We start from the raw sequence: 12,127 nt of genomic DNA on the forward strand, positions 1-12,127 counted from the left end.
GACAGCAAGGAGTCATCATGCCAGGTAGTCCTGAGGCATGCTTCTAGGGCTCAGGTCCTCCTCCGAGAGAAAGAAAGAAAGAGAGAAAGAGAGAATTAGAGAGAGCATACTTAAATTCACACAGGACACCGGATAAGACAGGAGAAATACTCCAGATATAACAGACTGACCCTAGCCCCCTGACACATAAACTACTGCAGCATAAATACTGGAGGCTGAGACAGGAGGGGTCAGGAGATTAGGGTTATAGTTATAACCCTAATCTGTCACTCAGTGTGAAGGTACTGTTTATATTATAACCCTAATCTGTCACTCAGTGTGAAGGTACTGTTTATATTATAACCCTAACCTGTCACTCAGTGTGAAGGTACTGTTTATATTATAACCCTAACCTGTCACTCAGTGTGAAGGTACTGTTTATATTATAACCCTAACCTGTCACTCAGTGTGAAGGTATTGTTTATATTATAACCCTAACCTGTCACTCAGTGTGAAGGTACTGTTTATATTATAACCCTAACCTGTCACTCAGTGTGAAGGTACTGTTTATATTATAACCCTAACCTGTCACTCAGTGTGAAGGTACTGTTTATATTATAACCCTAACCTGTCACTCAGTGTGAAGGTACTGTTGATACTATAACCCTAATCTGTCACTCAGTGAGAAGGTACTGTTGATATTATAAAGCGAATCTCAGAATCCAGAAACACATTTTCTCTGCAGTAGCTACTATAGCTAGCTAACAATCTGTTACGAGAGACTGATTGAAAGGGTCATTTACTGTACATTGTGTGCCTGTGTCTGTGTTTGTAGGAGAGGGAGACGTACCGCTGGCCAGTGAAGGAGTCTCTAAAGAGTATGTTAGCTATGGGCTGGAACATGGAGAGGACCAAAGAGGGAGAGGCCATGTTAATCAGGAAACAAAGCAAGATCTCAGAGTCCACTCAGGTAGTGTGTTTGTGAATATATACTGTATGTTGAATGGCTAACATTTCCCACATCAATACACCATATCACCGATTTTATTTAATGATTCACCTTATTATCTTTTAATGTTGACAGGATAATGATAACGAATTCATCCCGGAACCACCATTGGATCTGAACAATATTACTCTATCCAGAGAGTTGCAGGTTGTTGTCATGGAACAATTGCTATGTTTTTATGTTGTGGTTATTGAACAATGTTCTCCATAATGCTTTACCCTCTATCAAGTCATGATACTATATAATGTAATATGACATCACATCTGATGTCATGTTACTAAGCAGGTACAGAGTGCTGTGGGCCATGGGCCATGGGTGGTGCTCTGCACTCCACCAGACCTGTGTTCACATGCTATTGGAATTTGTTGTGCTTTGTTTGAGGCTACCCTTTTCCAATGAGACAACTAGAAAAAAGTCCCAAAAGTACTAACCCCACCCGCCTGCTAATCCAGGAAGGCTAAAGCAAACGCTCAGAAGTATTTGGAAGATTTAAAATAGAATTGGAACTCAGGTCTGCTGTAGTGCGGGGTTTCCCAAACTCGGTCCTGGGCCCCCTTCCCGGGTGAATATTTTGTTTTTTTGCCCTAGCACTACACAGCTGATTCAAATAACAACTCATCAAGCTTTGATTATTTGAATCAGCTGTGGACTGAGTTTGGGAAACCCTGCCTGTAGTAGCTTCATCATGACACATCCAAAACACTGACTGTTTTCATGTCCATGTGTGTGTGTTCCCCCTGTAGGGGATGGTGGAGGTAGTAGCAGAGAACTACCACAACATCTGGGCCAAGAAGAAGAAGGCTGAGCTGAACAGTAAAGGTGTGTAGTCAACCACAAGGCCCGTCATCCCTTGTAATCACCCAGGAATAATGCATGCTAAATGTGGGTGAGGGAAGTGTATGTTAAAGTTTATGTAAGATGTAGGTATACGTGTGTGTGTATATATATATATACAGTTGAAGTCGGAAGTTTACATACACCTTAGCCAAATACATTTGAACTCAGTTTTTCACAATTCCTGACATTTAATCCCTGTAAAAATGCCCTGTCTTAAGTCAGTAAGGATCACCACTTTATTGTACGAATGTGAAATGTCAGAATAATAGTAGAGAGAATGATTTATTTCAGCTTTTATTTCTTTCATCACATTCCCAGTGGGTCAGAAGTTTAAATACACTCAATTAGCATTTGGTAGCATTGCCTTTAACCTCTTACATCTAGACGTTCCGCTAGCGGAACACCTGCTCCAATATCCAATGATGGGCGTGGCGCGAAATACAAAGTCCTCGAAAATCTGAAAACTTACATTTTTCAAACATATGACTATTTTACACCATTTTAAAGACAAGACTCTCCTTTATCTAACCACACTGTCCGATTTCAAAAAGGCTTTACAGCGAAAGCAAAACATTAGATTATGTCAGCAGAGTACCCAGCCAGAAATAATCAGACACCCATTTTTCAAGCTAGCATATAATGTCACAAAAAACAAAACCACAGCTAAATGCAGCACTAACCTTTGATGATCTTCATCAGATGACACTCCTAGGACATTATGTTATACAATACATGCATGTTTTGTTCAATCAAGTTCATATTTATATAAAAAACCAACTTTTTACATTAGCATGTGACGTTCAGAACTAGCATACCCACCGAAACTTCCGGTGAATTTACAAAATTACTCACGATAAACGTTCACAAAAAACATAAATTATTTAAAGAATTATAGATACAGAACTCCTTTATGCAATCGCTATGTCCGATTTTAAAATAGCTTTTCGGTGAAAGCACATTTTGCAAAATTCTGAGTAGATAGCTCGCCATCACGGGCTAGCTATTTTGACACCCACCAAGTTTAGCCCTCACCAAACTCAGATTTACTATAAGAAAAATTGGATTACCTTTGCTGTTCTTCGTCAGAATGCACTCCCGGGACTTCTACTTCAATAACAAATGTTGGTTTGGTTACAAATAATCCATAGTTATATCCAAATAGCGGCGTTTTGTTGTGCGTTCAAGACACTATCCGAAGGGTGACGAAGGGTGACGCGCCCGACTCGTTTCGTGACCAAAAAATTCAAAATATTCCATTACTGTACTTCGAAGCATGTCAAACGCTGTTTAAAATCAATTTTTCTCATAAAAAAGCGATAATATTCTGACCGGGAGTCGTTGTTTTTGTTCAAAGACTGAAAATAAAAACATGGTGTCGGCTCGTGCACGCGCCCCCAGTCTCATTGTTCTCAGATCGACCACTATCCAAATGCGCTACTGTTTTTCAGCCAGAGACAGCAGAGTCATCATTCACCGTTCTGCCGCCTTCTAAGAGCCTATGGGAGCCGTAGGAAGTGTCACGTTACAGCAGAGATCCTCAGTTTTCAATAAAGAGAGTGTAGAAGGCCAAGAAATGGTCAGAGAGGGCACTTCCTGTAAGGAATCTTCTCAGGTTTTGGCCTGCCAAATGAGTTCTGTTATACTCACAGACACCATTCAAACAGTTTTAGAAACTTGAGTGTTTTCTATCCAAAGCTAATAATTATATGCATATTCTAGTTTCTGGGCAGGAGTAATAATCAGATCAAATCGGGTACGTTTTTTATCCGGCCCTGAAAATACTGCCCCCTATCCATAACAGGTTAAATTGTTTAACTTGGGTCAAACGTTTCGGGTAGCCTTCCACAAGCTTCCCACAATAAGTTGGGTGAATTTTGACCCATTCCTCCTGACAGAGCTGGTGTAACTGAGTCAGTTTTTTAGGCCTCCTTGATCGCACATGCTTTTTCAGTTCTGCCCACAAATGTTCTATATTGATTGAGGTCAGGGCTTTGTGATGGCCACTCCAATACCTTGACTTTGTTGTCCTTAAGCCATTTTGCAACAACTTTGGAAGTATGCTTGGGATCATTGTCCATTTGGAAGACCCATTTGCGACCAAGCTTTAACTTCCTGACTGATGTCTTGAGATGTCGCTTCACTATATCCACATGATTTTCCTGCCTCATGTTGCCCTCTATTTTGTGAAGTGCACCAGTCCCTCCTGCAGCAAAGCGCTCCCACAACATGATGCCGCCACCCCCGTGCTTCAAGGTTGTGTTCTTCGGCTTGCAAGCCTCTCCTTGCGTACTATTGTTTGTACAGATGAACATGGTACCTTCAGGCATTTGGAAATTGCTCCCAAGGATGAACCAGACTTGTGGATGTCTACAAGGTCTTGGCTGATTTCTTTTGATTTTCCCATGATGTCAAGCAAAGAGGCACTGAGTTTGAAGGTAGGCCTTGAAATACATCCACAGGTCCACACCTCCAATTGACTCAAATGATGTCAATTAGCCTATCAGAAGCTTCTAAAGCCATGACATCGTTTTCTGGAATTTTCCAAGCTGTTTAAAGGCACCGTCTACTTAGTGTATGTAAACTTCTGACCCACTGGAATTGTGATCCTGTGAATTATAAGTGAAATAATCTGTCTGTAAACAATTGTTGGAAAAACTACTTGTGTCATGCACAAAGTAGATGTCCTAACCAACTTGCCAAAACTATAGTTTGTTAACGAGAAATTTGCGGAGTGGTTAAAAAAACGTTTTAATGACGCCAACCTAAGTCTTCCGACTTCAACCGAAATGCCAAAACTATAGTTTTGTAGTAACCAAAAACAGTTAAAGTAGCCAGCCTTTCCCTTGATGACAGCTTTTCACACTCTTGTGACACGGAAGGGGTGGAATACAGAAGATAGCCCTATTTGGTAAAATACCTGTTGTGGAAAATTGCAAGATTATAACGCTTGTATTGTATTATAATGGTTGTAATATTCGACAGAATAGAGTATTCTGTTAACTATTGTGTGTGTGTTCTACTGAGGATGGGCCTCTATGAGATAGCACTGACAGAGGAGATTTACGATGTCTTTGGGTAATAAAGCCTAAAAGAGCATTCCAGAGGACATGAGCTAATGGCTCTGTTCTATACTGTACCAGGGAGAGACAGTTCCAGTTTGGAGTAGGAGGACCAGACACTGGTCTATACAATGAAAACTGTTGACACAGCAGTTGCTGTCTGCTATGTTTTATAGATATCTTTCATACAAAACTTAACCTTGTGACCCATTCTATGTATCTGTGGTTCGTCATGTACGTTGAGAGGGGTGTATCTTGGCTATAAAAGATCTTTGTACATTTGTGTAGTCACTTTTCAATGGTTCATTAGAGATAGCGCATCATTGAAAGACAAGGTGCTTTTGCAAAAGCTCTTAATTATTAAAGATGTAGTTTAAGTATAACTGCAAAGTTCATTAGAGTTAACTCCACCTCAGATTGCAGCCCAAATAAATGCTTCAAAGAGTTCATGTAACAGACACATCTCAACATCAACTGTTCAGAGGAGAATATGTGAATCAGGCCTTCATGGTCGAATTGCTGCAAAGAAACCACTACTAAAGGACACCAATAAGAAGAAGATACTTGCTTGGGCCAAGAAACACGAGCAATGGACATTAGACCTATGGAAATCTGTCCCTTGGTCTGATGAGTCAACATTTTTGGTTCCAGGCCTCCCGGGTGGCGCAGTGGTCTAAGGCACTGCATCGCAGTGCTAGCTGTGCCACCGGAGATTCTGGGTTTGAGCCCAGGCTCTGTTGCAGCCGGCCACGACCGGGAGGCCCATGGGGCTGGATGTGCATTGTGTCAAGAAGCAGTGCGGCTTGGTTGGGTTGTGTTTCGGAGGATGCATGGCTCTCGACCTTTGCCTCTCCCGAGTCTGTACGGGAGTTGCAGCGATGAGACAAGACAGTAACTACTGCCAATTGGATACCACGAAAAAGGGGTAAAATAAATATTTTAAAAAATGTTTGGTTCCAACCTCTGTCTTTATCAGACGCAGAGAAGGTGATCGGATGATCTCCACATGCGTGGTTCCCACCGTGAATCATGGAGGAGAAGGTGTGATGTTGTGGGGGTGCTTTACTGGTGACACTGTAAGGCTACCACAGCATTCTTCAGCAATACGCCATCACATCTGGTTTGCGCTTAATGGGACTATCATTTGTTTTTCAACACACCTCCAGGCTGTGTAAGGGCTATTTGACCAAGAAGGAGAGTGATGGAGGGCTGCATCAGATGACCTGGCCTCCACAGTCACCCGATGTCAACCCAATTGAGATTGTTTGGGATGAGTTGGACTGCAGAGTAAAGAAAAAGCAGCCAACAAATGCTTAGCATATGTGGTAACTCCTTCAAGACTGTTGGAAAAGCATTCCTCATGAAGCTGGTTGAGAGAATGCCAAGAGTGTGAAAAGCTGTCATCAAGGCAAAAGGGTGGCTATTTTGAAGAATATAAAATATGTTCAACACGTTTTTGTTTACTACATGATTCCATATGTGTTATTTCATATTTTTGATGTCTTCACTATTATTCTGCAATGTAGAAAATAGTAAAACTAAGAAAAACCCTTGAATGAGTAGGTGTTCTAAAACTTTTGACCAGTAGTGTATATGTAGGTTTATATATATAGTAGTGTATATGTAGGTTTATATATATATATATATATATATATATATATATATATATATATATATATATATATATATAAACCTACATATACACTACTGGTCAAAAGTTTTATATATTCACTACCATTCAAAAGTTTGGGGTCACATTGAAATGTCCTTGTTTTTGAAAGGAAAGGACATTTTCTGTCTTTTAAAATTAACATCAAATTGATCAGAAATACAGTTTAGACATTGTTAATGTTGTAACTGACTATTGTAGCTGGAAATGGCAGATTTGGAATATTTACATAGGCGTACAGAGGCCCATTTTCAGCAATCATCACTTCTGTGTTCCAATGGCACATTGTGTTATCTAATCCAAGTTTATCATTTTAAAGGCTAATTGATCATTAGAAAACCCTTTTGCAATTATGTTAGCACAGCTAAAAACTGTTGTTCTGATTAAAGAAGCAATACAACTGGCCATCTTTGGACTAGTTGAGTATCTGGAGCATCAGCGTTTGTTGGTTCAATTACAGGCTCAAAAATGGCCAGAAACAAATAACTTTCTTCTGAAACTCGTTAGTCAATTCTTGTTCTGAGAAATGAAGGCTATTCCATGCGAGAAATTGCCAAGAACCTGAAGATCTCGTACAACGCTGTGTACTACTCCCTTCACAGAACAGCGCAAACTGGCTCTAACCAGAATAGAAAGAGGAGTGGGAGGTCCCGGTGCACAACTGAGCAAGAGGACAGTTCGCTTTTCTTTCAAAACAAGGACATTTCTAAGTGTGGTATATACCCACATCTATACATACAGTATATACCTACATATACACTACCGTTCAAAAGTATATATAGGTCTATATATATATGTATGTATATACTGTATGTTTGTGTATACTTTGTGTATACTGTATGTTTGTGAAAGTGTAGCCACTGTTTGATGTGTTTGCTGTCTGTCTCAGGAGGAGGGAGCCACCCATTGCTGGTGCCCTATGACACTCTGACAGCCAAGGAGAAATACAGAGACAGAGAGAAGGTCCAGGATCTCTTTAAATTTCTTCAGATCAATGGATACACTATCACCAGGTCAGACTCTCCCCCTAATTATCTCACCGTATACCGCATCTGTCTGTTACCACTGTGGACATGAAATCAATCAGTTAATCAATCAGTCAATCATTGTTTCCAACATTCTGTCATGTAAAACAGTCATCAGCTGACTAAAACAGTAATCAGCTGACTAAATCAGTCATCAGCTGACTAAATCAGTCATCAGCTGACTAAATCAGTCATCAGCTGACTAAAACAGTCATCAGCAGACTAAATCAGTCATCAGCAGACTAAATCAGTCATCAGCAGACTAAATCAGTCATCAGCAGACTAAATCAGTCATCAGCAGACTAAATCAGTCATCAGCTGACTAAAACAGTAATCAACTGACTAAAACAGTCATCAGCAGACTAAAACAGTCATCAACTGACTAAAACAGTCATCAGCTGACTAAAACAGTCATCAAATGACTGTAGCTGACTAAAACAGTCATCAGCAGACTAAAACAGTCATCAACTGACTAAAACAGTCATCAGCTGACTAAAACAGTCATCAAATGACTGTAGCTGACTAAAACAGTCATCAGCTGACTAAAACAGTCATCAGCTGACTAAATCAGTAATGACTACTGTTTTAGTCAATCAATGAATTTCTGTTGTGTCTTATCTTACTGATGTTCTGCAGAGGTCTGAAGGACATGGAGCAAGACTCATCGTCCATGGAGAAGAGGTTTGCTTACACGTTTCTCAAGAGGTTGCTGAAGTATGTGGACTCGGCTCAGGAGTTCATCGCCCACCTAGGTGAGTCCACTCAGACATTTGATGAATATGCTTTGAAATGTGGAATTCAAATTCATTCTCAATTTAGTTAAGTGTCTAGTTTAAGTTTTATACGTCTTTGAACCTGGTTTTTCCAGAGGCCATGGCCACCAGCGGAAAGACAGACAAATCGCCTCACGATCAGGAAATCAAGTTCTTCGCCAAGGTATGGATGTACAGTCTTTCAACAATAGACAGGAAATGAATTGTAGACACTGTGGAATAAGCTCTCAATGCTCTGCCTTGATCCACCACTTCTCCCAATCTGCCCTATAGGTGCTGCTACCACTCATAGACATGTACTTTAAGAACCACAGCATGTACTTCCTGTCCTCGCCCAGTAAGAACCTGAGCAGCAGTGGCTACGCCTCTAACAAGGAGAAGGAGATGATCACCAGGTAAGGTACCAGTAGTGGACACACTGGTGAATGACAATGTTGCCAGTCTGAACTCAACACAGAATCCCCAGCCACAGTTTTCTAATGAGAGTCACATAGACATTTCCAATTGACCTGAGAGGATCAGATAGGTGTAAGCTATATGGAGGAAAGTTCACCTAGCCTGGTGTCTAGGGAAGGTAGTTGTAGATAGATTTCAGACTGTGCACTACAATACACATGTGAAAATTGTGAACAATTATTTTCTTGTTTTCCTCAGTTTGTTTTCTTCTCTCCTTTCTTTATCTGGTTATTTCATTGCCTTTCCTCTCCTATATTTATCTGGTTATTTCACTGCCTTTCCTCTCCTATATTTTACAGCCTGTTCTGTAAGATGGCAGCTCTTGTCAGACACAGGATTTCCCTCTTTGGTAAGGACCTCGGTCAATGTCTTTACCAGTGTGTCAATGCCTTTACCAGTGTGTCAATGCCTTTAACCGTGTGTCAATGCCTTTAACAGTGTGTCAATGCCTTTAACAGTGTGTCAATGTCTTTACCAGTGTGTCAATGTCTTTACCAGTGTGTCAATGTCTTTACCAGTGTGTCAATGCCTTTACCACTGTGTCAATGTCTTTACCAGTGTGTCAATGCCTTTACCACTGTGTCAATGCCTTTACCTGTGTGTCAATGCCTTTACCTGTGTGTCAATGCCTTTACCTGTGTGTCAATGCCTTTACCTGTGTGTCAATGCCTTTACCAGTGTGTCAATGTCTTTACCAGTGTGTCAATGTCTTTACCAGTGTGTCAATGCCTTTACCAGTGTGTCAATGCCTTTACCAGTGTGTCAATGTCTTTACCAGTGTGTCAATGTCTTTACCAGTGTGTCAATGTCTTTATCAGTGTGTCAATGCCTTTACCAGTGTGCCAGGCCTTTACCATTCTGCCAGGCCTTTACCATTCTGCCAGGCCTTTACCAGTCTGCCAGGCCTTTACCAGTCTGCCAGGCCTTTACCATTCTGCCAGGCCTTTACCATTCTGCCAGGCCTTTACCAATCTGTCAGGCCTTTACCAGTCTGTCAGGCCTTTACCATTGTGCCAGGCCTTTACCATTGTGCCAGGCCTTTACCATTGTGCCAGGCCTTTACCATTGTGCCAGGCCTTTACCATTGTGCCAGGCCTTTACCATTGTGCCAGGCCTTTACCAGTGTGTCAAAGCCTTTACCATTGTGCCAGGCCTTTACCAATATGCCAGGCCTTTACCAGTGTGCCAGGTCTTTACCAATATGCCAGGCCTTTACCAGTGTGTCAATGCCTTTACCATTGTGCCAGGCCTTTACCAATATGTCAGGCCTTTACCAGTGTGTCAATGCCTTTACCATTGTGCCAGGCCTTTACCAATATGTCAGGCCTTTACCAGTGTGTCAAAGCCTTTACCATTGTGCCAGGCCTTTACCATTGTGCCAGGCCTTTACCAATATGTCAGGCCTTTTCCAGTGTGTCAATGCCTTTACCATTGTGGCAGGCCTTTACCAGTGTGCCAGGCCTTTACCAGTGTGCCAGGCCTTTACCAGTGTGCCAGGCCTTTACCAGTGTGCCAGGCCTTTACCATTGCCTCAGTGCTCTGATTTGTACTATTTGTGCTGCCTCTACTTTTTGGCAGTGATTTCCATATCAATGTGTTCTCATAGGGAGCGACTCGGCTATTATGGTGAGCTGTCTACACATCCTGGCTCATTCCCTCGACACAAGGTAAGAGCCTTTTGAAGACCCTGAAGAACAAACCTCTTGTCTCCCCTTAAATCAGGAAAAAGTCAAACTGCAAATTGATGTTCAGGTGCTTCTCGTTCAGTTCAAATTGTTGATTAAGGAACTCTACTGAGGAATGTGATTGTTGAATGGCTTGTAAATCATATATGTTTTATTATATTGCATTTGTAAATTGTATAAATGGTGTATATTCAGGGCTCCCTTGTGAAAGAGGGCTTGCTCTCAATGGGAAATAAAGTCCCTGTGGAAATAAACGTTACATTAAACATGTACAATTAATAAAGGTTAAGATGCTTACGACATTAAAGTCAATAAAGACAATTTCATACTTTAGCTATGTATGTTGATCATTATTCTGGATATAAAAAGTACACGCTTTGTACAGTGTTGTTTGTGTGTCCGTGCAAATCCATCCACGCCTGACCCCTGTAGGAATCCATTACATAAATGGTTTCCTGTGTGAGGAGAATCTCTTACGAAGGTCATTACTGACCAAAAGCTTAGATTTGGTTGTGCAGAGCGTCCTTTTGTCATTATAGGAGAATCCTTTACACTTATTTTTCTGTGTTGTTGTTCTTACACCTCTCCTCCTGTTCTGTCGTTCTTACACCTCTCCTTTTGTCCTCTTCCTCCCCTCCCAGGACGGTGATGAAGTCAGGCTCAGAGATGGTGAAGGCTGGGGTCAGGACATTATTTGAGAATGCAGCAGAGGACCTAGAGAAGACCCTGGAGATGCTGAAGCTGGGGAAGTTCAGCCAGTCCCGGAGCCAGATGAAGGGCTTGTCCCAGAACATCACCTACGCCACCACCGCTCTACTGCCCATCCTCACAGCCCTGTTCGAACATGTCACCATGCACAACTTTGGAGTCTGCCTGCTTGGTGAGTTAGCCTTGATGTTATTTTAATACATTTACACTGGTTGCACCATGCGTGAGTCCCCTAGTGCAGTGGTTCTCAAACCTCTCCTCGGGACTCCCAGCCATTCCAAACCTCTCCTCGAGGACTCCCAGCCATTCCAAACCTCTCCTCTGCGACCCCCAGCCGTTCCAAACCTCTCCTCGAGGACTCCCAGCCGTTCCCAAACCTCTCCTCGGAGACCCACAGCCGTTCCAAACCTCTCCTCGGAGACCCACAGCCGTTCCCAAACCTCTCCTCTGGGACCCCCAGCCATTCCAAACCTCTCCTCTGGGACCCCCAGCTGTTCCAAACCTCTCCTCTGGGACCCCCAGCCGTTCCAAACCTCTCCTCTGGGACCCCCAGCCATTCCAAACCTCTCCTCTGGGACCCCCAGCCGTTCCAAACCTCTCCTCTGGGACCCCCAGCCGTTCCAAACCTCTCCTCTGGGACCCCCAGCCATTCCAAACCTCTCCTCAGGGACCCCCAGCCATTCCAAACCTCTCCTCTGGGACCCCCAGCCATTCCAAACCTCTCCTCTGGGACCCCCAGCCATTCCAAACCTCTCCTCTGGGACCCCCAGCCATTCCAAACCTCTCCTCAGGGACCCCCAGCCATTCCAAACCTCTCCTCAGAGACCCCCAGCCATTCCAAACCTCTCCTCGGAGACCCCCAGCCGTTCCAAACCTCTCCTCTGGGACCCCCAGCCGTTCCCAAACCTCTCCTCAGAGACCCCCAGC

At 42.6% G+C, this 12,127-nt stretch overlaps 1 protein-coding gene across 5 annotated transcripts in view; it reads left to right on the top strand.

Moving 5' to 3' along the window:
* The window catches only part of LOC106608253 (ryanodine receptor 3), a 288,745-nt gene that overhangs the window by 202,616 nt on the left and 74,002 nt on the right, over nucleotides 1-12,127 (top strand). For 4 of the 5 annotated variants that reach the window (XR_006770345.1, XM_045721102.1, XM_045721103.1 and 1 more), the window contains 10 exons: nucleotides 815-949; nucleotides 1,064-1,135; nucleotides 1,732-1,807; nucleotides 7,443-7,566; nucleotides 8,215-8,330; nucleotides 8,447-8,514; nucleotides 8,625-8,746; nucleotides 9,107-9,156; nucleotides 10,414-10,474; nucleotides 11,134-11,372. Coding sequence is in view for 4 of the 5 variants with exons in the window: in XM_045721102.1 (XP_045577058.1) it covers nucleotides 815-949; nucleotides 1,064-1,135; nucleotides 1,732-1,807; nucleotides 7,443-7,566; nucleotides 8,215-8,330; nucleotides 8,447-8,514; nucleotides 8,625-8,746; nucleotides 9,107-9,156; nucleotides 10,414-10,474; nucleotides 11,134-11,372 (1,063 nt within the window). In the remaining variant the exon portion in view is untranslated. The remainder of the gene's footprint in view (nucleotides 1-814; nucleotides 950-1,063; nucleotides 1,136-1,731; nucleotides 1,808-7,442; nucleotides 7,567-8,214; nucleotides 8,331-8,446; nucleotides 8,515-8,624; nucleotides 8,747-9,106; nucleotides 9,157-10,413; nucleotides 10,475-11,133; nucleotides 11,373-12,127) is intronic. The other variant, XM_045721105.1, reaches the window with a different exon arrangement.

The sequence above is a fragment of the Salmo salar genome, chromosome ssa06, assembly GCF_905237065.1.
Source record: "Salmo salar chromosome ssa06, Ssal_v3.1, whole genome shotgun sequence".
NCBI lineage: Eukaryota > Metazoa > Chordata > Actinopteri > Salmoniformes > Salmonidae > Salmo > Salmo salar.